Genomic DNA, 23,657 nt, shown 5'->3' with positions numbered 1-23,657 from the left:
TGGCTCCGTGATTTGTCATCAGCAATTAAAGTTCTCTTCATTATAAAATCGGCAGAGGATATGAAATGATCTGGTTTCTCAAGGAGCGCCGAAGTCTGAACAGAAGTTGGCTTCCCGCTGAACGGACTCTTTAAACAATATATGGACTCCCCATATACACATTTGTTTACCCTTCAGCAAAAGTACTCTTTACTTATTATTCCCGTTTGCTACTTTATAGAAGAACTAGGGTCAGGGGAACATAAAAAGAACTTAAGGGTTTTCAGAGTCTTATAAACTGATTTTTGGGGCAGAATAGAAAGAAAGAACTTTTCTTCCTTGGTAAAAACTCCAGCCGGTCATTGCCAAGTTCTGGCATGCTTTTGATTCCAGAGAAGCAACACTCTGGAGAGAGTATTGGTGGGTATTGTCAATGCACTGTGGGCACACCTGGCACTCTGTAAGTGTGTTAGTAATTCAGAACATGTGCGCATGCAAATTCTACACTGGCCGTCCCTTCTGAGCTGTGTGTTCACGACCCATCAACCTTTTCCTCTTTTCCCTGTAGAGAAGAATCAATGCCAGACAAGGCATATTTGCTCGGTGTCCCCCCCTTTTAATTCAGTTGGGGAAGTGGGGCTTCCATAATGATGAGTGTAGGTGACTGGAGGTGCACGTTTTTATAGGTCACTGTGCCAACACCCACTGCTTCTCTGAAACTAGGCCAAAGGAATTGATTTTGGAAGCAGAAAGTGATGAATTAAGGAGGTGAGGGAAAAGGGAATAGGAATTGTCTCGTCACATACTGGTGATAGAGGAATAGTCACACTACTGAAAGTGAAATACTAAGGAGAATAATCTGACAGGAAAACGACAATTAGTTACTTCACATTTATTTATTTTTATAAATGAGGTAATCCAGAATTAGTTTTGAATTAAAAGCATGTAATTGCCTTCAATTTACCGTCATCTATTTTATTCAAGTCTTCAATTTCTAAATGTAAAACGTAACAGTTTATAAATCTCAAATAAGCAGTTATTGCATCCAGAAAATATAAGTATACCCTATAAACTGGATTTCCACCCATTTAATACTTATTCAATTTTCCCCTCATTCAAATAGAAGTTGGACATTGTAATAAAAACAGTCCTGTTGCTCCTTTTTCCATAAACTAGAGTGCAAAAGCACCATTAAAACCCCCCGAAAAATAACATCAATTTGCATACATTTCTGGAGATGCAACAATGTTGTATGAGCGACGGCTAACTGGAATACAGCAACATCTGTCCGGTGTTTTAAATCACCATCAGCCTGCACACAGCTGTGATTTATGTATTGTTGGCAAGAGCATGGAGAACAGCACTCAATGCGTTTTTAATCAAGCGTCACATTTATCACTGTGGATGCAGGCGACTCGGGGAGGCCACCCTAATTACCCGTCTGCAGGCAGACACTGTAATCAAACGTCGGGAACGCACTGGATGCAGAATTTAGACAGACTGATTGTAGGGCTGAACGATTTTAAGAAAAAATTGAAATTGCGATTTTTCTGGCAGAGATTGCGATTTCGATTTCTCCACGATTTTTTTTATTTAAACAAGTTTCAGTGTAACAACAAAGTGGAGCAAAAAAAGAAGTCTTACCTTAAAAGTAGTGCAAAATGGCTCAAAGGAGCTAGCTTATGAACCTCAACATCAGCAGCAGTTACAGATATTCAACCCGTGTATCCAGAAACCTGTGCTTCTTCTTCAAATAAAGTGGCAAGAGGAAGTGAAATGTAAAGGTAGTAAAACTAAATAATAATAATAATTAAAAAAATACATTTTCCTCATCAACAAAAGATGTCCAACTGGTTACATTATTTAACATCTAGTCTGTAAACAAAAGATAAGTAAAAAAGAGTGAACACCTTTTTTAATGGAACAAAGACATGTCAGGGTAAGGTGCAGAAGAACAACAACAAAAATCAATAAATCTTCCCCTTCATCCCTTCAGAGATTTTTGGCCAAGAAAACCAACATGTCAACCTTTGCTGGCTTCAGACTTGCACGCTGACATGTGACAATATTGCCACTGGCACTGAACAGTCTCTCTGATGGTGCACTCATTGCTGGTATGCAAAGGTACTTACGAGCCAACTTGCTAAGCCATGGGAAGTTGACATTGTGCACTCTCCACCAGGCCAGTGGATCTTGCTCTCCATCAATGGTAGGAGTTATGAGGTAGTTGTCCAGTTCTGCTTTAATGGTATCCTCCAACTGCACAGTAGAGGAAGCAGGGACCGCCTTGGTCTTGAAAAAGCTGCCCAGTGACCGCTTTCGCTTTGTAGAGGTGGATGGTGGTTCTTCTTCTGCACTCAGGGGCATGGGATGGGTTGTGACACAAGCCCTCTGCTCCTGCAACACACAGTAATAAGAGGCATCAATGTTTTGCTATCAGTTGTGATTAAGACCAACGAGGCATTTTGTCTAAAAGTTTAAAATGTCAGTAGAGTATAGTTCAAAAATAAAAAACACAAATACAACTTTGTTTTATTTTGAAACAACAAAGAAAAAGGAAAGCTTACCTTTTGTGCCACCTGTTCCATTTCCATCTTCACTCTGTCTTTGATGTATGGGACATTCTCTTCACTTATGTAGCTCTTCTTGAATCTTGGATCAAGGAAGGATGTGATGTCCAAGAGCTCCTGTGTCACTGGGTCGCTGTATTTCTCTTCAATGTAGTGGAGAGCTCTTGATTTGATCTCCTTGGTGAGATTCGTGTCCTGGTCAGTTTCAGCAAGCGTTGCTGTTCTGAGGAGATGGAGCACTGGCTTCAGGTATGACACGCTTACGTAGTCCTCACCTGAGAGGGCGTCTGTGAACTCCTGAAGAGGACCGAGGTCATTGTTTACAGATTCAAGGACATCTGTGTCTTGCCAAGTGAGGACCAGGTGCCGCGTCTTCCTGTCTTCAGACAGAACCTGGCACAGTGCCTTGCTCTGCTCCAACACCCTCCCAATCATTTTCTGCCCGGAGCCCCATCGTGTCGGACATTCAGTGACCAGTGACTGTTGAGGTAGGTTCAAGTCTTGCTGTGCCTGTTTTAGTGCCGCCTTCTTCTTCCAGCTGTGAGTGAAGACCGCAACCAGCTGCTTGCAAAGTCCTGTGGCCCGTTTGATTCTTTGCTCATCTTTGACAGCATTTTCTGGGGGAAAACATTACATGTATTACAGTATGAAAAGCCATAAGGATAGCTCATAACACAATATTCATAACATACCATTGATTACATCTGTTGTCATGTATTTAGTTCAATGACGTTTTTTTAGCAGCAGACTTCAGGTGGTACTACCACAGTAAGTTATTGCCCATAAATTAATTTGTAATTGGTAATTAATGCACAAGCAATTAATATGCTTCTTAGATATTCCACTAAAAACCAAAAAATCATTTAATCCGTATAGTGGCATCAGCTGATGTTGCACCAGCCTGACATGTGCTACTACTAAAACACGTTAGCTGTTTATTGTACCAAAAACACGTTAGCTGTTTATTGTACCAAAAACACGTTAGCTGTTTATTGTACCAAAAACACGCTAGCTGTTTATTGTACCAAAAACACGTTAGCTGTTTATTGTACCAAAAACACGCTAGCTGTTTATTGTACCAAAAACACGCTAGCTGTTTATTGTACCAAAAACACGCTAGCTGTTTATTGTACCAAAAACACGCTAGCTGTTTATTGTACCAAAAACACGTTTCCCCCTCGCACCGAAACACACATTACATGGCCTCACTAATCCCTAATCCTTAAAACGTGCACACACATACAAAGTTTACCGATGAAAGGGTTCATTTTTCTCCCTAGGATAAACAGTATGTTAAAGTAGCATTGCGCTAACAGTTGGTCAGCTAACGACAGCTTGACAACAAACTTCTCGGCGCTTCGTCCCCAGATAATACGAACTCTCACACTTGTAGTAACCTTGTAAACATACACACTCGCACAAACACACATTCTTGTACTTACCAATTGCAAGATGCAGCCTGTGTCCGAAGCACTGCAGTCTGGTCCATTGGTTAAGTCCCATTGCTTTGACCATATTTGAAGCGTTGTCTGTTATTATGCACGTCTGGGCCTCTTCTTTTAGACCCCAGTTGGCCAAGCACTCCTTCAACCCCATGGCAATATTCTCCCCGGTATGGTCAGTGGGGAAGTATGCTTGAAATTGAATGACAAGCTACACACTGACTTGGGTGGCGAACACGTGATCTGGTCACGCGCAGCCTGCAGCTTTCTGATCGGTAGCTGACACAGAGCCTTGGGCATTCATGTGAAATTATTGACGAAATTATTATTATTAATATACACCAAGCAAAAACCGCAGCTTTGACGATCCCAAAATCGTGTTGTCTGAGATCGCGATTTTCGGTCCAAAACGATAGATCGTTCAGCCCTAACTGATTGGCTGCTCATTTGTTTTCTCGTAACATGCTGGAGGTTGTTTCCTTTCTGGATCCCACTGGTGGGATGTGGATGGATGGTGTAAAAGTTGGTCACTGTTACCGCGATAAGAGCTGCATGTGTAGGAAAGCATATAAAACTCTAAGCATCAAGTGCTCCTGGATATTGGCAGTTTAAATGTGTTTCTCACTATGAATGCTGTTTGGCACGATACCATACTGTAGGCATATGGCATGTTTATTAGGTGCAACTTTTTTAAAGATACCTATGAATTTACAGCAAAAAGCTCCTATCTTAATGTGAAAGGCAGGAAAAGAACAGTTTATTGTAGCCTTTTTCCAAAGACGCACCTGGTGGTCTTAGGGGTGTTCATGGAGTTGTGAAACTATAATTTGCTGTTGAACTGGAAATTATAGTCCAAACCTGAGTCTCAATTGTTTTGCAATTACGTTGCAGTAACACATATGTCTTTTATAGTATGAACACTGATCATCTCATCAGGACAAAGGGCTGCACAGACGTCATGTGTGTCTGCAAATGTAGTTTTAATAAGTTTCAATGTTAAATGTTTAAATACAGAATCAATTCTGCAGCTTTATTAAGGCGTGAGTTTTCAACCCCTCAAATCGCAACTCGCTCTTTCTTTTTACTGCATCTGACATATTTCCGTCCTGAGGAGAGTAGGGCATTAGTTTTATTAGCCATTGATTTCCTATAGCGCCCCCCTCCCTACTGTGGGCAGAGGATTCATCACAGCCTTTTATTGACACCATCACTCAGGGGACGCTGAGGTGGACTCGGCCTTTATTTCAGCTGAAGTGGCAGTGTCGGCATTGTTGTAAGATCACCTCTATTTTGTGCTTCTAGCTAATGGGAAGTAATCAATCAATCACTTAGATGCAGATAAAGACTGAGCAATCCATCTGCTGAAAAATAGATGAAGGAGTTGCACTCTCAATGATTGGGTTCATAATTTCTAACCACAAAGAAATTGAGTGTATTACGAAATATCTGTGTGAGATATACTTTAATGAGATTTAACTTGTTTCAGCACTTGTAGGGCAATAAATCATGTTTAATATCAGTTGATCAGAAACAATATTGAATTGCTCATCATCAAAGGTACAGCTTTGTAAGTATAGTGCGCGAGAAGAATGTTAGCTTAGTTTAGCATAAAGACTGGTAGCAGGTGGAAAGTATTTCTTGGCCAAAAGCTAACTATTTCTTTGTGCCTTTCTGTTTGTACACGGATTAGAGTTGTTGTTAGGCTTATTTGTGAACTTTAGAGAGAGCTAGGGTAACTGCTTTTAGCCTTTTTAAGCTAGGCTAATCGACTCCCTGCTCTTGCTTTATACTAAAGTGAGACAAGAAACTGGAATCAATCATTTTTGTTCAGAAAGCAAGTAAGTTTATTTCCAAAACTATTTAAGTATTCAATTTATCATTTTACAGCAGTTTACGCATTTTGCTTTGCATAATGAGGTTATTTGGGTATAATCATTTGGTTAATTCATCAATGGGCATATAATTCAATTAATTTGCATCTCAGACTTCAACCAATCAATAAATGATTGCTTTGCTTTGTTGAAACTTCAGCACAAGCTTTTCTTGAACATGAGAACTTAAACTTGCAAATGATTATGCTGTCATGTTTTTAGGAAGTTGAACCTTGCCTTTTTTAGATTTAAAATATCTATTTGCAACTGTCAGGATATTTTAAGACGCAAGTCAAGAGTATTTACAAATTCAAATCACAGCACTGTGCGTCACCACTCTTCATTTACTGATTGTTTTGGGACCAACTAATCCGATGCCTTTTAAACCATCTCCTAAATACAGTTTGTGTGATTGTTTGATCCGCACTGCAATATAAAAACAGACTTAACTATTTATCTTATCTTTGTCATGCTCTTTATTATTTAGGTTAAGTACAATGAGTTGACCTTGGCTTATTTGGAAGTAGTAGTTCTGCCGATCAGGAAACCGGCTTTACAGGGGACATGAAAGCGAGTCCTTGGTCTGACAGAACAGACAGCCAACTTCCTGACTGTTTCAGCCTCTTTGAAGCAGAGAGCGCCTGGAAGAAATCCGTTTCTCCTGATTGGTTGCTGGGACAGACTGAGGATGTAGAGGAGACTTTATCTTAATCAGGTATTAGTCGGCTGTTGGGATCTGCGTAATGATGAGGCTGAAACAGCTGGACTCCGGTGATGAGTAGCAACTATTCTATAAGTGTGTTCTTATATAACTTAGTTGGACTCGAGCCAAATGTTGATGTGTGTGGAATCTAACCATGTTTCATCAAGTCGAAAAATGTTGCCTGTGGAAGTGTGAGCCACAAAAATGTTAACCGATGCCATGTTAGCGGCATGAGTAGCTTTTGTTGTGCTCCGACACTACTCTTTGCTTGAAGTTAAAATAAGTAATTTAACTGGCCTTTTTCTTTCAACAAACTTCTAGCTGGTTATTGTACACCCTTGGGATAAGGCTGGGAGCTGCAGGATGGGCTATTTTTAATCAATGAAAAGAAAGATCCAGTGAACTGTGCAGGAGAGATAAAATGTAGGTTAGTGCCTTGAATACAAAGTAGCTTGTATCCTTTCTGTCTCAGAAATAAATGTATTAAAAAGGTGAAATTCATGTAGGATATTTTGTCAATGCCCAGCTATGTTGTACACTAACTAGCAACAGTTAAAATAATGGAAAGAAACAATATTTGCGTCAGAGCTGGGCTTTAAATCTGTCAAATCTATGTCAAATTTCATTTTAAGCACTAGGAAAGGGAAGAGCTTCTGCAAGGCCGAGGATAAATCTTTCCCCAATAGGCCAATAGCAGTATGAGAGAGTTTTATGAATCCTATCTGGACATTTATGTATTTTCCTCTCCTCCTATATTCGTGCCAGTTTGGCGTGGGACGGAGTGTGGGAACGCAGCGGTGCCACTTCTGGTCGGGGTATTGTTCTGCCGCTTGTGTAGCTGACGTATGATGTTTAAACACACCCTTAATGCTCACTTCCTGACCCTTTCTGTCTACAGATATACAAACTAAACAGAAACAAAGAAAAGGAAAGATTGTATTAACGTCTTGTATTGCCTTTGTCTGCAGCAGAGATTTTTAGTGAGGAGAAATGGAAATCAAATCTTTATTAAAAAGGTAGGACGAATATTGATGAGGATATAAGATCCTGCTGCCAGAGCTCATCTTACTCTTTCATCTTCATCATCATCTCCTCATTGCCTGCTGTCATTCTGCGGCTACATACTGGAAGGATTATAGCAGCTGAAAATCAGCCAATGAATGAATAACTCAAGCCGGGCGTTACGTCTTCACGCTTTTTGCTCTGTGACGGATGGTTAGGTACTTTAAGATTAAAAAAAGATTAGATCTCCACGTGTTCAGTCACATCATGTGGTGCAATACAACACGCTCCCCACTGCAGTGACCAATGAGCTGAAATTTATGGGATTTTTTATCCTCAACCAGCTGTGGTGTTCAATGGGAACAAAGCCATGAATATTGTTTTCCTTCCAACCCCAACACCACATGGATTTGGAACACTGCTTCATATGGATTACATATTGTGTCGATGAACATGTGCAGTGTGAGTGTGGAGCCCTGAGCGCACACACACACACCACCTTTAAATCAGATTACTCTTGACCCCCAACCCCAGTGCATGTTTCAGAAACTCAATGCACTCTGATCACTTTCTAATCCTGTTAGTGTTGGATTAAGACAGAGGTGATCTGGACCCTGACACCCAACCGCACACACACTCCAGCTCTCCAATACACTGCCACCTATCTCTATGCAAAGACAGGATCAAAATGATGTGGATGAAACCAATAGTCATCATCAATGTTTGTTTTTGAATTAAACGGGACAAGTCAATGAAAATGTTTCTAATGCAGGCAACCGTCGCCCACCGAGGCCATATTCATGCTGAATTTGGGCATTAAGGAGTGAGTTTAAACAGACACATTTTTCCTATTGGCTGAGGCTGCCGATTGGCCAATCAAAGCCAACCAGTTGAACTCATGGTGGTTGTTTTGTAACCGGAAGAAACTGTTTTATTCAATCTTTCAGATGCATAGAATGTAAGTAAACAGGAAGAAAATATTGGCCAATGTTGTGACAAAGCCTTTAAAATAATATGTTTCTGCATAACCAATGAATTCTTATGGAAAACCTCATTAGAACCAATCACATTTTCTAAAGCCTGGAGTAGAGTCATCAAACGTCCAATGTTTTGTCCAACATAAATCAGATATATTTACTTTTCAATGACATAAGACCCAAAGAAACTAGTAAATATTTGCTTTGGAGAAGATGAGGCCAAAGAATATTTGGTGTTCTTATACCTGAAATTGACTTCACTTGAATGAATCGAACTGGAGACATTGCAGGTAAGGTGTATGGCCCTTTAAGCCTGTTCTTGAGAAGGCCTCTGTGAGTCTTGTTTTCCTTCCCTGTTTAGTACAAAATGGGTGTCAATACACAGGGATCCAGGCAGATTTCATGTGGTGGCAGCTCCTTAATCACAATGCTGTTTAGTGGCAACACCACAACACATTTTCCACTACGCTGCTCTGATTGTTTATCAAGTATGGAGGATTTTTCGTAATCATCTGCGCCCCTGTTACTGGCGCATAAAGCCAACAGCATCAGTGTTCTGTTTGCTTCAGCGTGCGTCAGCCCCGACATTAGCATTGTGTGAATAGGCCTGTCTGTGTACGTAATTAGCAATCAGATTGCTCAGTGAGGAGATGGAAATTTAATAGATCTTGGCCAAGAGGCACCGAAAAGATCTGGGTTCTAAAGCAGACCAGTTCAGATGAGTTACATTATGAAGGGAGAGCAGAAACATAAAAAGGAAATAGCAGCAATAAACGTAATGATGACAAATCAGGTAGATAAAAGTGAGGGATGAAATCCTATTAACTTCATACATACTTGTAATAAAGGATGGAGTGGCTTGCAAGAAATAAATAAATAATGGAAGCAAATGGAAGATAAAAAAAATGACTGTTGTGATGATGGGCTAATCCATCTTATTATTGCTGTCAGGGAGCAGGAGGATGCACTGCTACATGAAGTTGTAATTCAGCTGGCCCTGATGACGTTAAGTGAACGCCGTTTATACTACTGATGTTTATTAGGGGCCGGTGCTGCCAACGGACAGGCTAAATATTTAAAATGGACTCAAGTGCAGAATTTTGCAATGCAGTTAACATGAGTGTTATTTTATTAGAGCACACAAAAACATTACAAGTAAAGGTAGGTTTATTGAGTCAGACCACAGAGTTATGCACGTTTGTGTAGTGTTTGTACATAAACTGAAATCTGCAAACGGAATTTTACAAGCACGCAGTTACAAAAATGTTGGATGCAGCATTTCCATAATAAATATTGATATTGGTTGGAAACTAGTTGTTTAGAATAATGAGTTGAGCGTACATGACATATTTTCAGTACAAAGTCTGTTTATCTGTGGATGAGTTGTGTATAGACAAACCAAATTGGCTTTGCAAATGCATTCAAGGAGTTTGCAACACTGCAATGAAACTTGCAATGCATTTCAACAGAAATCCAATCCACAGAGCACCTTTTAATATTAAGAAGACTTACAGAAGGGAAACTGAAGACACTTCCAGAATTAGCTCTAACAGGCATGCTGATACCGTAATAAACAGAAGATGTTGGTGAAAATACTAAAAAAGATCCACGACTATTGTACTCTAAGGAGGGCAAGATTGAAAACCTGTGCATTTCCTTTAGGGCTGAACGATATATCGCATTTGCGATAATATCGCGATATGACCAAGTGCGATGTTCTAATCGCGAAAGTCTGCGATTTAAAAAAAATAATAAAATGAAAAAAAATTATTATTTTTTTAAATTTAAAAAAAAAACTTTTTTTTATATCATTTAAAAAATCATACAGTACATATCAACATACAAACGTACAAGGGGTACACACGTATAAAAATACATCAACATTATAAAGAAAGGCTGCGATTATACTCTGTTCACGTGATATGCGGAGTAAAACGAGATTGTCTAACCACAGAGGCTGCACTCTGGTCACGTGACACAGGGAGCAAAGTTTTGAAACAGTCTACCGGAGAGAACTCGCAAGCAAAGCTAGCTGTAACCTACTCAATGGCCTCAGGCTCAACAGAACCAGACCCTACGGGGCTAGTTTCAAAGAGGAAATACACATCAGTCGTGTGGGACTATTTCGGTTTTAAGAAAGGAGATGTTGCACAGAGTCAGGTACTGTGTAAAACCTGCCTGGTCAGAGTTGGTACATCACGGGGCAACACTACCAATTTGTACCAGCACCTAAAAACGCAGCACAAAACAGTGTATGATAGATGTATGGCTACAAAATCAAGCAGTGTGCAGAATAATCCTAGTAAAGTTAATCGGCAAGGATCACTGACCGAACTGTTTGAAGGTGTTACGCCATATGAACGCAGTTCAAAGCGGCACACGGAAATTACCAAAGCAGTAACCCAATGCATCGCGAAAGACATGATGGCCGTCAATACGGTGACCAAGCTTGGGTTCAATAATTTGGTAACTACGCTGGATAAGAGGTACAAAATGCCCTCCCGCACGTATTTTAGTCAGACTGCCCTTCCGGAGCTACATATGCAGTGTAGGCAGAAAGTAGCAGCGGACTTGAAGGCTGTGGAGTTTTTTGCGGCTACAACAGACATGTGGTCAAGCCGTACAGCGGAGCCTTATCAAAGCCTTACGGTCCATTATATCTCTGAAGACCTCCACCTCGAAGCTCGCAGCCTTCAAACGGCCTACTTCCCCGAAGACCACACAGGCGAAAACATTGCTGCTGGCCTGAGAGCGGGGCTTGCGTGCTGGGATCTCACTGAAGACAACCTTGTCTGCATAACGACGGACAACGCGTCAAATATGGTGAAAGCAGCACAGCTGAACGAATGGACCAGACTCCAGTGTTTCGGACACAGATTACATCTTGCTATTGGTAAGTTTCTGCTGAGAGAGAGAGAGAGTGTGTGTGTGTGTGTGTGTGTGCGTGTGCGTGTGTGTGCATGCACGCGCCTGTGTATCACTCTCTCCCACAAACACACACCACACTATTATTTCCCTTGTTCTTTAATGCTGTTAATTCTAGTTATGTTATGTCAACCCAACACTGATGTACCCACCTCTCCTTATGTATTTTCTTTTTTGTTTTTGTCTTATGGTCTGATGTTCTTGTATGTCATGATGTATGTAACAATAGCTTTGGCAACACTGTTCCCATAGTCATGCTAATAAAGCAAATTTGAGAGAGAGAGAGAGAAATGGTGAAACCTTGTATCACACAACTGCAATTGTTTGAGTTACACTAATTTTACTTTTTTACTTAATTTTTTTTTCCTCCAGAAAATGCAATCAAAGATGATAGAGTATCCAGAGCAATAGGGCAGTGCAGGAAGTTGGTGGGGCACTTCTCCCACAGTTGGAAGAAAAAGGCAGCGCTCACTGAGGCACAGAAGGAGCTTAAGCTTCCTGAGCACTCTCTCATTACCGAGTGCCCTACAAGATGGGGGTCCAAAGAGAAAATGATTGCCAGAGTGCTGGAACAGATGACAGCCATATCAAAGGTATTGTCAGGTGACCGACATGCACGCCCCCTCATCCCAACCTGGCAGGATGCTGCCGTGTTGAAGTCCATTCATAAGGCACCGCATCCTCTCTCCGAATTTACTGATGCTCTTTCTGGAGAGGAGTATGTGAGCATCTCCTACCTCAAGCCAGTTCTCCATCTTCTGGCAACATCAGTCTTGGCTGAAGATGCTGAGGACACTGATCTGACTAGATCAATTAAAACCAAGGTCCTGGCTTACCTCAACGACAAGTATAGTGACCTCATCACCCAGGAGCTTTTGGATGTTGCGTCTTTCATGGACCCTAGGTTCAAAACGCAATACATCAGCGCAGACAACCTTCCTGCCATTAAGGCCCGACTGAAGACAGAAATGGTGGAATCAGCAAGACGTACACATAATCAGGTTAATCCTTGAAAATAATTTTTCCACAAACACATACTATAATAGGTATATATAAGCTAACTGCAAAACTAATGTCTCTTTTCCCATCTGGCAGGAGAAGAGGTCTCGCACTGAAACCGCTCAAAATTCTCCAAGTGCACAGGCCTCTGGGGGAAAGGCAAAGAAGTCTCTTGGTAGTCTTTTTAAAACCAGTGTGGCCTCTTCAGCTTTGCCTCTGCCACTTGAAGATGTCGTGGAGGCAGAGTTGAATAGTTACCTGTTGAGCCCTGTCATTGACGGAGAGGATGATCCCTTAGCCTGGTGGAAGGTGCACAACATTCACTTTCCACGACTGTGCAAGATGGCCCGCAAATATCTATGTGTGCCAGCCACAAGTGCCCCCTCAGAGCGTTTGTTCAGCACTGGAGGGAATATAGTGACTTGCACTCGCTCATCCTTAAAGCCAGCAAAAGTTGATATGCTGGTCTTCCTAGCAAAAAACCTTGAGCTATGATGATTATGGCTGGCAGAGCCATACTCATTGTGCACTTCAGTTTGTGCTGTGTTACTGCAGATAATCAAGATGTTCAGCCAGTTTTAATTTAAAGGTGTGTTTGTGTGTGTATACAATTGCTATATTATGTTTGCACTTTATGTGTAATGTTACTGACTAGTTTTATTTATTTAATATTATTTTTTAATTTAATGACTTTCTAGCAGTTCACAGATGTCGAAAGTCGAGTGTGGTAAAGCCACAGATTGTTTTTATATATATATATATATATATTTCTGCACATTGTACTGACTTTCATTTGAATGTTTACACCAGGGTTCCTTGTCAGCACTTTATGCTCAGATGTTACTATACTATGCTCAGAGATGTTACTACTCAAAATATACTATTGTGTATGTTCAAATATACTGTTTTGATTGAATTAGTTGTCAGTCATCATTCATGCAAACTCATGTCATCATAACAGAGGTATGTCTTCCAGGAAAGAACAGTTTAAAATTAATGTAATATAGTATTGGCCATACTATATGATGTTTTGCTTGTCAATAATACAGAAGACAAAGTCCTTAAAAAATAATCGCATATCGCATCGCAATCGCAATATTGGCGCGAAAAATCGCAATTAGATTATTTTCCATAATCGTTCAGCCCTAATTTCCTTTACTTGAGACTATTTTTTTGAGTACCCTGACAGACTAGGGTGTGTACTCTATAGCTGCTGCACAAAGGGATGGAATATCTGCCAGTAGACTCTGCTCCACCTTAGCTGTATTTTTGGGAGGTGACATGATTTCCATTCCACGCAAACTGAATCATCTTTGAAAGAAAACACCTCTTTCGGCCCCATTCAATGTATATTTGCCTACCGTCCCCAAGAGAAAGAGGGCCTAGTGTGTGTCTTTAGGCCGCCACAGCACATGAAAAAGCAAAGTGGTGAGATCACCGTTGGGGAGGTGGTGGAGTGCTTCATTTGCATATTGAAAAGAAACATACTCAAACACTGAAAGACGGCCAATTTTCTCTTCACTGAAAGCGGTGGACAGGTGAAAGAAGAGCTCACCCTATTACTAATGGACCCAAAAAAAAGGGTTTCTTTTCAGCCTTGAATAGAAATCCCTTCGATTTTACCTCCCCCCGCAAAAAAAAAAGAAAATTGAAAAGAGTGAACCCGTCCTGTACTTTGAGGATTGTGAATAGAGCGCAGCCCGCCTGCCTGCCCCACATACGGTGGCTGAATACAAAAGACCCCCCCTCTGTAAGAGCAATCACTACGGGAGACCACTCTATCTGCACCGCTGCAGCGACTCAATGAAGCCATCAGCACAGGCTCTGCTGTCACACACACTCACAAACACAAAGACGGACACCTTACATGCAGCACACACACAGCCAGTACTTTCCCCAATAACCCTCATGGCCGATGCTTTCTATTCATCCTCCAGATCCCACAATGCCGGGCAGGAAAAGGGAGGGAGATGAGTGGTTGGTGCAGATTTGAATATTTAAATTATTTATCACCAGAGAGTATTGAGATCCAAGGCATGCCAGGGGACACGGGGGAGCAGGGTGAGGGTGAATCTAGCCTTGTTTGGCGTTGATAGCGGGCTGTTTATTGCCTGAAGGGACACTGGAAACAGGAAAACATTGCAGATTTTGTCGTTATTTATTCTGTCTACATCTTTTATGTGGTGTGTCCGTGAAGTAATGTGAGATTGCTGTAATCTCTCAGGACATTAATGTAAATACCACATTAATAAAACTTTCAATCATTATATTTCAATATGTTATTTGCTCTTAAAACCCGCTATCTTTTCAAGCTGTATTGGCGCTGAAAATGTTTTATAAATAATAGCTCACTGTGGAACAACACTAAAAAAATAGGGTTTTTAAACCAGATGATGTAATGCAATCTGAAGAAATATTGGACAAGGGAGGGTTCCACTTTGGCTTGTGAGAAACACATTTGCCTTTTTCTGACGGAGAACAATCCTGGGAAATGGAGGAATTTACTGTAGATCACGCGATGACAAGCCAAGGAAAAAAGATTTACATTTGGATTAACACATCGAGCAGTTGGATTCATCTGCTTTTTTCCTTCATTGTCCCATCCGTTCTTTATAACTTTCCTGCTTTCATGCTGGGTACAGGCTGGTCTGTGCTGATCTCCCCCTCCCTCTTCTTTATGCGCTCAGCACTAAGTTACAATCTCGAGACAAAGGAAGTCCTCGGCTGGCCCCCTGCGCTGTCCTTTTCCCCTCTCTGGTGCGCCATGCACAGGTACAGAAACAACACGGATCCAAATTAAACCCTGAGAAAAGATGATTGGCACTTGGCCATTGTGATCAGTTCATAGAAACTGCATTTCTCTTCACTCCACACTTATTGTGGTTGTCCTCAGAAGACAGCTTGCGTTCATTTAAATATTCGCTACAGTGATTTGAAATCAGTTTGTTTTTGTTGGCTCCAGTGCTTGAGTCAGTTGGTGCTCGTTAGGAGGCATTGTCCACAGCTGAAGTCTTTTTATATCAACTTACTATTCTGTTCTGTCTGATGTGAAGCCTATGTTTTGAAGTTTTTTTCAGCTTTCCTATTTTGTTCCAACTGGCTGATACAACTAATAATTTACAATTTTATTTTCATCTTTGGATTGACCCATTCATAGTGTTTTCTGAGGTACTTTACTGAGGTGTGTTTTGTACATGCTATAAATGGCTGGTTTTACATCCTTGGGTTAAAGACTCAAGCACATCCAATACTTTCACTACCCTTGGCCCACAATTTTGATTTATTAAAGACAGATCAGATGGTGCAAACTGATAATGTGATTTAAGGCCATTCAGAAAAAAAAATCCCAATAAAATCTTTGAAAATATATATTTTTTTCCAAAAGACATTTTCATTATTGACAGTGAGCTTTTTCTCTATCTAGCAGATCCTCCCATTCTGCTCTGAGTGGTTGTAGCTGCCATCCATCTCCCTTAGATCCCCGTGGTGAACCTCATTTGTTTCAGCCTGTGAGTGCACACCAGCGTGGATCGTGTCCCCAGTAATGATCTGCTAATTATGAGAATCCACAGCAGCCCGGGAGGTTTGAAACCACCTGTGTGTGTGTGTGTGTGTGTGTGTGTGTGTGTGTGTGTGTGTGTGTGTGTGTGTGTGTGTGTGTGTGTGTGTGTGTGTGTGTGTGTGTGTGTGTGTGTGTGTGTGTGTGTGTGTGTGTGTGTTGTGACATATGTCCATGCTGTGTGTGAGAGAGAGCAACAATGTGTTTAATCTCACTGAGGCCTGTTTCTTACATCTGGTTCCTCATTCTCTTTGTCTATTAACTTTCTCTTATGACTGGTGTATTGGCAATGTGAAACACATATTTTATGAGGAGGCGATGCTGTGTATGCTGTGTGTGTCCTACAGAAACTGCAATACGTGAATGATTTCATAAAATCTGCTTTAAGATGCTTAGTTTCTTATGATTTTATTGAGCTTGAAGCTGCTGAATTTTTATATTAACATTTGATCACTGCCTTTCTGTGACAGAATAAAGAAATTCACCCTGCAGTTCCTTTAAACTTCACAAAGCTTTCAGCTCATTGTTATGTTTTTATGGCCCAAATTTACTGTTTAGTCTGGTTGCTCTCAGCAGTGTTGTTTTGGAGCAGAGAAACAAGATTTCAAACTCATGCAAATGTTGTTTGTGTGGGCTGTGTGTGAAAACTCAATCAATGACAGTTTCAGACTCCTTTAAACATGATAAAATGGTCATCTTGGGTTCACTGTAGGTCTGTCCCAAGTGCAACCAAGTTTCAGTCTGATTAAAAGTAGACTTATAGTAGAGCGTGCTGACCAAAGGGCTTTGCAGAAAGAAAAAAGAAAAGCCATATCGGACTACCTACCAAACCAACATCTAAGTTCTCAAATATTAATTCCACGCCTAAGTTCACAGCTTGCTTAGACCTTCCAATAGAGCCCTGATGCAATATATGCAGCATGAATATATAAAACAACTTAATATGTAATTAATTCACAAAAGCTACATTTTCTCCCACGCCGGTCTATCAATATTCAGTCAACACAAACTGGTATAACAAGAAAAACAATAATGACAAAAAGCCTATCAAAGTGAAAATTTGATGACAACACCACCCAGGACTCCAACCTCACTTTGGACGACTGCACTCTGACCCCCAGTTTAAATTCGATAAACACAGACCACATCACCGGGACTGCCATCTTCCACCTCAGAAACATTGCTCGCCTCCACCCATCACCTCTTTCTCTGCTGCAGAAACCCTCATCCACGCATTCATCACTTAGACTGGACTACTGTACCAGCATCCTGTATGACAATAAATTCCAACACATCCAGAACTCTAAACTCTTATCTTATTTTGACCTCTGTAAAGCATCTATGAGCACCTGTTAAAGCGCTTGATGAATAAAATGTATTATTTGATGAACTTTATGGTTACTATTATAGTATTTTCTGCCCCTTTAGTCGAGCCATCAAGACCAATCAGGACCTTCTCCCTGAGACTCCGTGGACCAACGTCCTGTACGACGACTTCTGGGGCACCGTGCTGACTCACAGCGGCAGCCACAAGTCCTACCGTCCCCTCTGCACCCTCTCCTTCCGCCTCAACTACACCCTGCATGCCCTGCGGCCCTGGGGCTACCACCTGCTGAACGTGGTGCTGCACGGCCTGGTCACCGCGCTCTTCACAGCCTTCAGCCGCCAGCTTCTGGGCGCAGGGCTTTGGAGCCTGCTGGCTGGCCTTCTCTTTGCATCTCATCCGGTTCACACTGAAGCAGTCGCCGGTGTGGTTGGGAGGGCGGACGTTGGCGCCGCGCTGTTTTTCCTGCTGTCTCTTCTCTGCTATGTGAGGCACTGTCGACTTCGTAGGGACATCCAGAGCAGGAGATGTGGAGGCAGCTCTTGGTGCTGGGGCTGGATGCTGGCCAGCCTGTGGTGTGCAGCAGCCAGCATGCTGTGGAAGGAGCAGGGGGTGACGGTGCTGGCCGTGTCGGCGGTGTACGACCTCTTCGTGTTCCAGAGACTCCGGTTTCGCCAGGCGCTTCTCCTCCTGCTTGGAAAGGTAACTTAATGCGTGCCTCCTGGCATCTAAACCAGTTTCCTCTTCCTTCCCCTCAGAGGCATTCCTTATCCTGCCAGCTGTTAATGATTCCTGTATGGTGGATTACGTTTTGTGTGTGCATGCTGTTTGCTTTTCATTGGGGGTGTAATTAGGAAAGCTGTTTGCCAGTGCAAACCGCACAGTTGGTGCATAGAAAGTAAGCTACTCTCATTTGTCATCTCCCAAACAGGAAGGAACATGTATGCATAGGGGAAGTTTCCCACTTCCTCACATTGCTGCCCCCTTTTCCCGTTGGCTGCAGTAAATAGATGCTCATTAACGCAAGGAAATATAGATTAAGATCGCAGCCTGATTGTGTATCTTTAGGGGAAAAAAGAGCACAGGGTGAGTTGTTTTTTTCTAATCTAAGGTAACAAAAGGTATGTTCCACAACCAATTACACAACCTAGTCTAGTAAATGATCTGTTCTATCCGAGTAAGCTTCAAAACAAACACTAATGTAAACACGCATACACACACTATGCTTCCTCTGTTCTCCCCTTTAGCTTAAGTTATCTGACGAGGACAACCTTGACTTATCTGATTATGGGCCTCAGTGTTTGACTGGAAGAGCTCTCTACATCTGATTTGATTAAACTCCTCAGCCAACTTGATGCCCCCTCATAAAAGCTATAACTGTCATAATAAAAAGTCCCCTTGGGTTTACTGATCAAGGACAGTCTGGCTCTAAATGTGAAAGTCTTTTTATAGTTGTTCCTTGAGGAAACATCTATTAATACCTCTGTTTGTTTGTGCAAGGTTTGTGATGTACCCCTGCATAATACAGCACTCATGTGTTTCTGGTGTACAGACTGCAGCACTGTACCAACTTTAGTGACTATCTTATCCACACAGCCAGCCTGGAAATGAAAGTGTTCTCTCCTGAAGTGTGTGAGACTTCAGCGTACCTGGGGGGCCGCTTCTGTAGTAGTCCTTTCTGGCAGGATGATAACCTGCAGCCGTTATTAAAAAGGGCCCTGCAGTGAGCAGCCAGGAGAGATCAGAGAGGGGAAGGAGGGAGATGTTTTCCTTCTCCGCGCTTGGCAGGAGTGACTCACAGGCTTGTTTATGTCTGCTTGACAGATTCAAAACACCTCTCTTTCAAATTGTTCCCAGCAGTTTATTAAATTTACTGAATTAAAGTGTCAGCATGAAAAAGCATAGATCTTTAGCACAGGGATGTCAGATATATGGCACGCTGGCCAAAACCGGCCCATCCGACTCATGGGGTGACTTTGCAAAGTGTAAAAAATATAGTTCAGGTGTCAGTTGTCAATTCAGGTGGATTACTACACAGATGTGGAAATGAAAGTAAAATTATTTCTAGATCTTGACAAGTTGTTTTCATCACAAAATGAAATACTATGTTGTTCAGTTCCAGATACCGGTGACTCAGTGACACCCTTTGATCTGTAAGATGCAATACTAATTTACACCTGTTTACAGGAGGCTTTTAGAAAGAGGTCAAAAGAGCTGCTGGTATTCGTCTTACAACACGAGTATATTTGTTGAATAGCCCACCTCTCTGACATCATCTCCAACTAAAACTATTAATAAAAACATTACTGAGAAATACAAAGAAATGTCAGTCCTAAATAAAATCTGTTCTTTGTTGAGTTTGTATTGCATCATCAGGCATTCCTGTTTTTTGTCCGCCCTTGTATAAACAAAGGAGGCAGAGACAGCATGATGAAAGCACAACCTGAAAGACATCCAGCACCACTTGTTCCAGTCAGTTGCATTACCGTCTGAAGAATTTCATCACCAAGAAGCCGTTATGAAAACCCCCAATTCCCAGTATATTCATCACCCAGGAGAGCTCCACCTCTCTGCCCGGACACAGCAGCTCTGACCAGGCTCCCTGTGCCAGCCTGTCAGGTCCCAGTGCCAACCCCCGCGCCCCCCCCCCCCCCCCGCCTTCAGCACATCTGGCTCGTTTATCACTCTGGCAATGCTCTCCTCTCCTGCCCCGGTCACGGTTATCTTGGCGGGGAGCTCGTTATGTTCCGGGTCCGGCCACGGGGGCAATCGTTTCCTCGATTATGAGCCAGACGTCTCGGGATGCATGGGAACACAAAGGGAGAGGGAGAGAGATTGAGAGTGAGCGAGGCAGAGGGAAACTATGCCCTCACTTCCTGTCCTTTATCTGTTCTCCGTCTTTCTCACCTACTGTGCCCTAAAAGCACTTTGAGAATGCTGTATCACACTGAGAAGGCACTAGCCATTGAATGTGATGGAAGACAGAGAGGTTGCAAATATGAACGTGCTGTATAGTATTTTTCATGTTACCTCAGTTTCTCACATTTACATTTTGTGTCAATACATTTTTTGTAACAATGGTCTTTAAAATAGCTTTTGTAATAGTACTACTTTTTGCTCCTTTCCCATGTCTTCGTATACTATTTATATCAAAGCAAAATCGTTGTAAGTGTAAACCTACTTGGTTATAAAATTGATTCTGGTATCTTGGCAGAGAACAATGCAGCTATTTTCGTTCAATCTAAATGTGTTCCATTTCTTTCACAATGAAGTAAAATATTGAAAAACCCCCCTCATCACATTATCTGACCGCTCCCTCACAGCAGCCACAAACAATAAGGAAATGCAAATCAGCTGCAGAGTAGCGGAGGAGACAGATGCGCCTCGGCCAGCACTCCGTTTCTCATCATATTAACTCCCTAATCAGACTGAGATGAGATCTGAAATGAGACGCGACAGGACGGAAGGAGGAGAGCTAGAAAGTGTTAGGTGGAGACAAAGGAAGGTGTGGTGTTAGCACTGCAGTCCATTGAGGAGGCAGAATGAGTCCTGTATGCCAGGGTCAGGAGAGAATACTGTCTTTCTTCAAGGTAAAAACCTCCTTGATGAAGGACAGGGAAGTAAGTAAATAAATAAAACTCTGAACCAGAATTGGTTTTATTACCTAGTAGATTTACACATATGTGGAATTTGCTTTGGTATAAATAGTGCATGTTTTTATTTTTATTTGAAAAGATTCAAAATATAGTATTATTATAATGTCCATTAAGACTATTGTGAAAAAAATCAAATAAAGACAATATTTACACAAAATATACATTTGTGAGAAACTGAGAACAGTCAAATATAATAAAATATGAAAAATACTATATTAAAACATTTTCCTTTTTAGTATTAGTGACTGTAAGATCTCTTAGCTAAGCTTGAAGTGAACTGAACATTTAGCAGGACAGATTAATCTCATTAATTCGGTTTGTTTAAATGTTGAGCAAAGAATTTAAGCATTTACTTAACAAAGACATGAATGATTGTATAAAAATCTCTAGTTATTCTAATAAACACGAGACTGGATTGAGTGCTTTACTGTATTAGCCACCTTTGCATGTTCTTAATGAAACTTAAAGGTTGGATACAAACTAAAGATGACATTTATGCATTTTACCAGAGGCACATGGACGATAGAGGGATTTTACTGTGTCCTTAAAGTGTTACGGACTCCTCCTTCTCGTTTGTCTCAATGAACGCTGGAGGCAGGAGAATTAAGTTCAGTGTAACCAGCTGAGGGATGTTGTGCCAATTATCTTCTCGCAGGAGCATTCAGCTGTGAAACGAGGCCCGCTGTAGCACGTCCTGCTGCACGTCCTGCTGCATGCTCCTCATTTAGATGCAATTGTGTGTATACTGGGATTCCAGAAGTAGGGCATGTTCAGACTCTCTGGCTCATCGTCTTATCCTCATTCGTAACATTACTTACATAAAAACAATCAAACTCCGCACAAACTTTTTGGGGAAAAAAAAGCGTGTGTGATCCAATCATGTGGTAGATAGTTGTTAGCTAACTCGCTGTTATTGCTAAGTAAGCAAAGTATTAAAATTCTCAATGGAGCTTTTTTTTTTTTCTCCTTTAGCAAAGGGTGCAATGGACTATCATTTACCAAAGGAAAGGAGTTAATGCCAGCCAACAATTCCTTGCTACAACAAAAGTCAAAGCAAGGCTGCACCCTTTAGCTGTCAATAAATTCACTGAAGCTTTTTGGATAAATTAAAGAAAAATCCTTCTTGGTAGGTTTGATTCTGCTACTACAACAATGTCAGTGTTTCTAAGGGCCCTTTGTCTCGCTGTACATTAAACACACATTCAAAATGTTCAATATCTTCTATTGCTAAAACAAATTGATTAAAGTCTACCACATCAAAGCCAACAAAGATAAATAAGATGCATGACATTTGATTAAGAGATCCCTATGTTGTCCTAACCCCCCTTAGGACACTGATGTCCCTATATTACTCAAACGGGAAGCTCTTTTAAATGTCAAGTTAACACCGCCGCCCCCCCCCCCCGTTGCTTTTATCAGCCGTCTTGGTAGACACTCGCAAGACTTCAACCTGTGACCTGTCTCATTACAGGTCTCTGTGCCAGCAGCGGCACGGCATTCAAAGAGAGAACCGTGGGGTAATTAGGTCACTCTATCAAAGTCAACCCTCTCAATGCCAGCCGTGCTGCTGTCTGATGACTTGGGCGAGTTGCGCCAAGTCAGCAGAATCCGGAACACATTAGAGAGCTGGAAAAAGAACTGGATGCATGGCTCATTGTACCTTTCATCACACTTTAGCAGGTCACTGGTAATGCATCAAATATGAGCGCTGCTGGGTGTGTTTTACGCAAACAGTGGAACCAGAACTTTGGAGGCCATTCCATACACATGTCACTGACAAAGAATTGCTCCACAATGGAGTGATGTAGCTCCCACCTCAACTTTATTACAAGGTTTTTCCAAAATTATATTTGGAGAGTCTCATAAAGAATATTTGGCAATGAAACTATGGTTGGAATGAAAATTGTTGTTAGTTTTATCTTTATTTTTGGAAAAAAGGAGTCTATGTTTAGAGCGACATTTTCTACAATATATTTTTGTCGAGGATAACATATTGAATTCAATTTCTCAAACAAGTAGTTGGAATTAAATGCATGGTCAGCCCCGGTATGCTGGAAAGAGTTACGAGCAGTTTAAATTGGACACGACTTTCACAAGAAAAGTCCAGAAGATTGATCCCCTGCTGTCTAAAGTCAGTCCGCAGCAGCTCCAAATGGCCTGCGTATGAAGTCAGCTGCCGTATCCAGCAGTGTCTTCACACATGTTAAAAACACATGCTATAGTGTCAGTCAGCAGACCTCACGTGTCTGGGATTAATAAAACTAAAGCTCATAATGAATAGCAGTGTAAAAGATGAAGGCTCTAGAGCTTAATGATGAACTTGAACTATGTCTATGTGCTGAAACAGAGGGACAGGACGAAGACACTATATTTTAAATTCAAGAAAGAAGTGGAATTTGAAGTGTTACAGGAAAAACCACAAAGTTGAATTCCCAAACAGGGATCTAAAGTAGACGAGATATGTGGAAGGTTGAAAGGCTTGGAGCAAGGGAGATATTACGTTTGACAGTTGGCAGGGGATTACGCCAGCCTGCCTCTAAAACATAGAGATCTCATGAAGGCCAATCAATTGAAGCTAGAACATGTTCCCAGGAATTTAGGTTAGACAGCAGTAAAGCTGAACAGTAATATCAAAGAAAACTGAAAATAA

At 41.4% G+C, this 23,657-nt stretch overlaps 3 protein-coding genes across 4 annotated transcripts in view; 2 read left to right on the top strand and 1 right to left on the bottom strand.

The window, feature by feature from the left end:
- tmtc2a (transmembrane O-mannosyltransferase targeting cadherins 2a) overlaps positions 1 to 23,657 on the top strand; it is a 58,410-nt gene that overhangs the window by 11,982 nt on the left and 22,771 nt on the right. Inside the window, exon 2 of the mRNA XM_063905468.1 lies at positions 17,456 to 18,053. Coding sequence (XP_063761538.1) covers positions 17,456 to 18,053 — 598 coding nt within the window. The remainder of the gene's footprint in view (positions 1 to 17,455; positions 18,054 to 23,657) is intronic.
- LOC134879133 (E3 SUMO-protein ligase ZBED1-like) lies at positions 1,512 to 4,412 on the bottom strand. 2 transcript variants are annotated; one of them, XM_063905471.1, is made up of 3 exons: positions 3,992 to 4,412; positions 2,547 to 3,166; positions 1,512 to 2,376 (listed from the first exon to the last, which is right to left on the bottom strand). In XM_063905471.1, exons 1-3 carry the CDS (start codon positions 4,143 to 4,145, stop codon positions 1,972 to 1,974), a joined length of 1,179 nt encoding a protein of 392 aa, XP_063761541.1. In that variant the 5' UTR covers positions 4,146 to 4,412; the 3' UTR covers positions 1,512 to 1,971. The 2 variants fall into 2 exon arrangements, with proteins under 2 accessions (XP_063761541.1, XP_063761540.1); XM_063905470.1 differs by having other exon boundaries at positions 3,802 to 4,094.
- On the top strand, positions 10,466 to 13,610 carry LOC134878964 (E3 SUMO-protein ligase ZBED1-like). Its single transcript, XM_063905153.1, has 3 exons — positions 10,466 to 11,437; positions 11,842 to 12,470; positions 12,565 to 13,610. Exons 1-3 carry the CDS (start codon positions 10,591 to 10,593, stop codon positions 12,961 to 12,963), a joined length of 1,875 nt encoding a protein of 624 aa, XP_063761223.1. The 5' UTR covers positions 10,466 to 10,590; the 3' UTR covers positions 12,964 to 13,610.

The sequence above is a fragment of the Eleginops maclovinus genome, chromosome 17 (assembly GCF_036324505.1).
Source record: "Eleginops maclovinus isolate JMC-PN-2008 ecotype Puerto Natales chromosome 17, JC_Emac_rtc_rv5, whole genome shotgun sequence".
Taxonomy (NCBI): domain Eukaryota; kingdom Metazoa; phylum Chordata; class Actinopteri; order Perciformes; family Eleginopidae; genus Eleginops; species Eleginops maclovinus.
The sequence above is the reverse complement of the archived record's forward strand: the minus strand, read 5'-3'. Positions and strand labels throughout refer to the sequence as shown.

Bases quoted from the DNA above. Each gene is read 5' to 3' on its own strand.
- LOC134879133 (XM_063905470.1), bottom strand. From the start codon at position 3,979: ATGTGTGTTTGTGCGAGTGTGTATGTTTACAAGGTTACTACAAGTGTG. The intron at 3,167-3,801 runs GTAAACTTTGTA...GTTTTCCCCCAG, and splicing joins AAAAATGAACCCTTTCATCG to AAAATGCTGTCAAAGATGAG. The intron at 2,377-2,546 runs GTAAGCTTTCCT...TGTGTGTTGCAG, and splicing joins TGGAACAGGTGGCACAAAAG to GAGCAGAGGGCTTGTGTCAC.
- LOC134878964 (XM_063905153.1), top strand. From the start codon at position 10,591: ATGGCCTCAGGCTCAACAGAACCAGACCCTACGGGGCTAGTTTCAAAG. The intron at 11,438-11,841 runs GTAAGTTTCTGC...TTTTTCCTCCAG, and splicing joins CAGATTACATCTTGCTATTG to AAAATGCAATCAAAGATGAT. The intron at 12,471-12,564 runs GTTAATCCTTGA...CCCATCTGGCAG, and splicing joins CAAGACGTACACATAATCAG to GAGAAGAGGTCTCGCACTGA.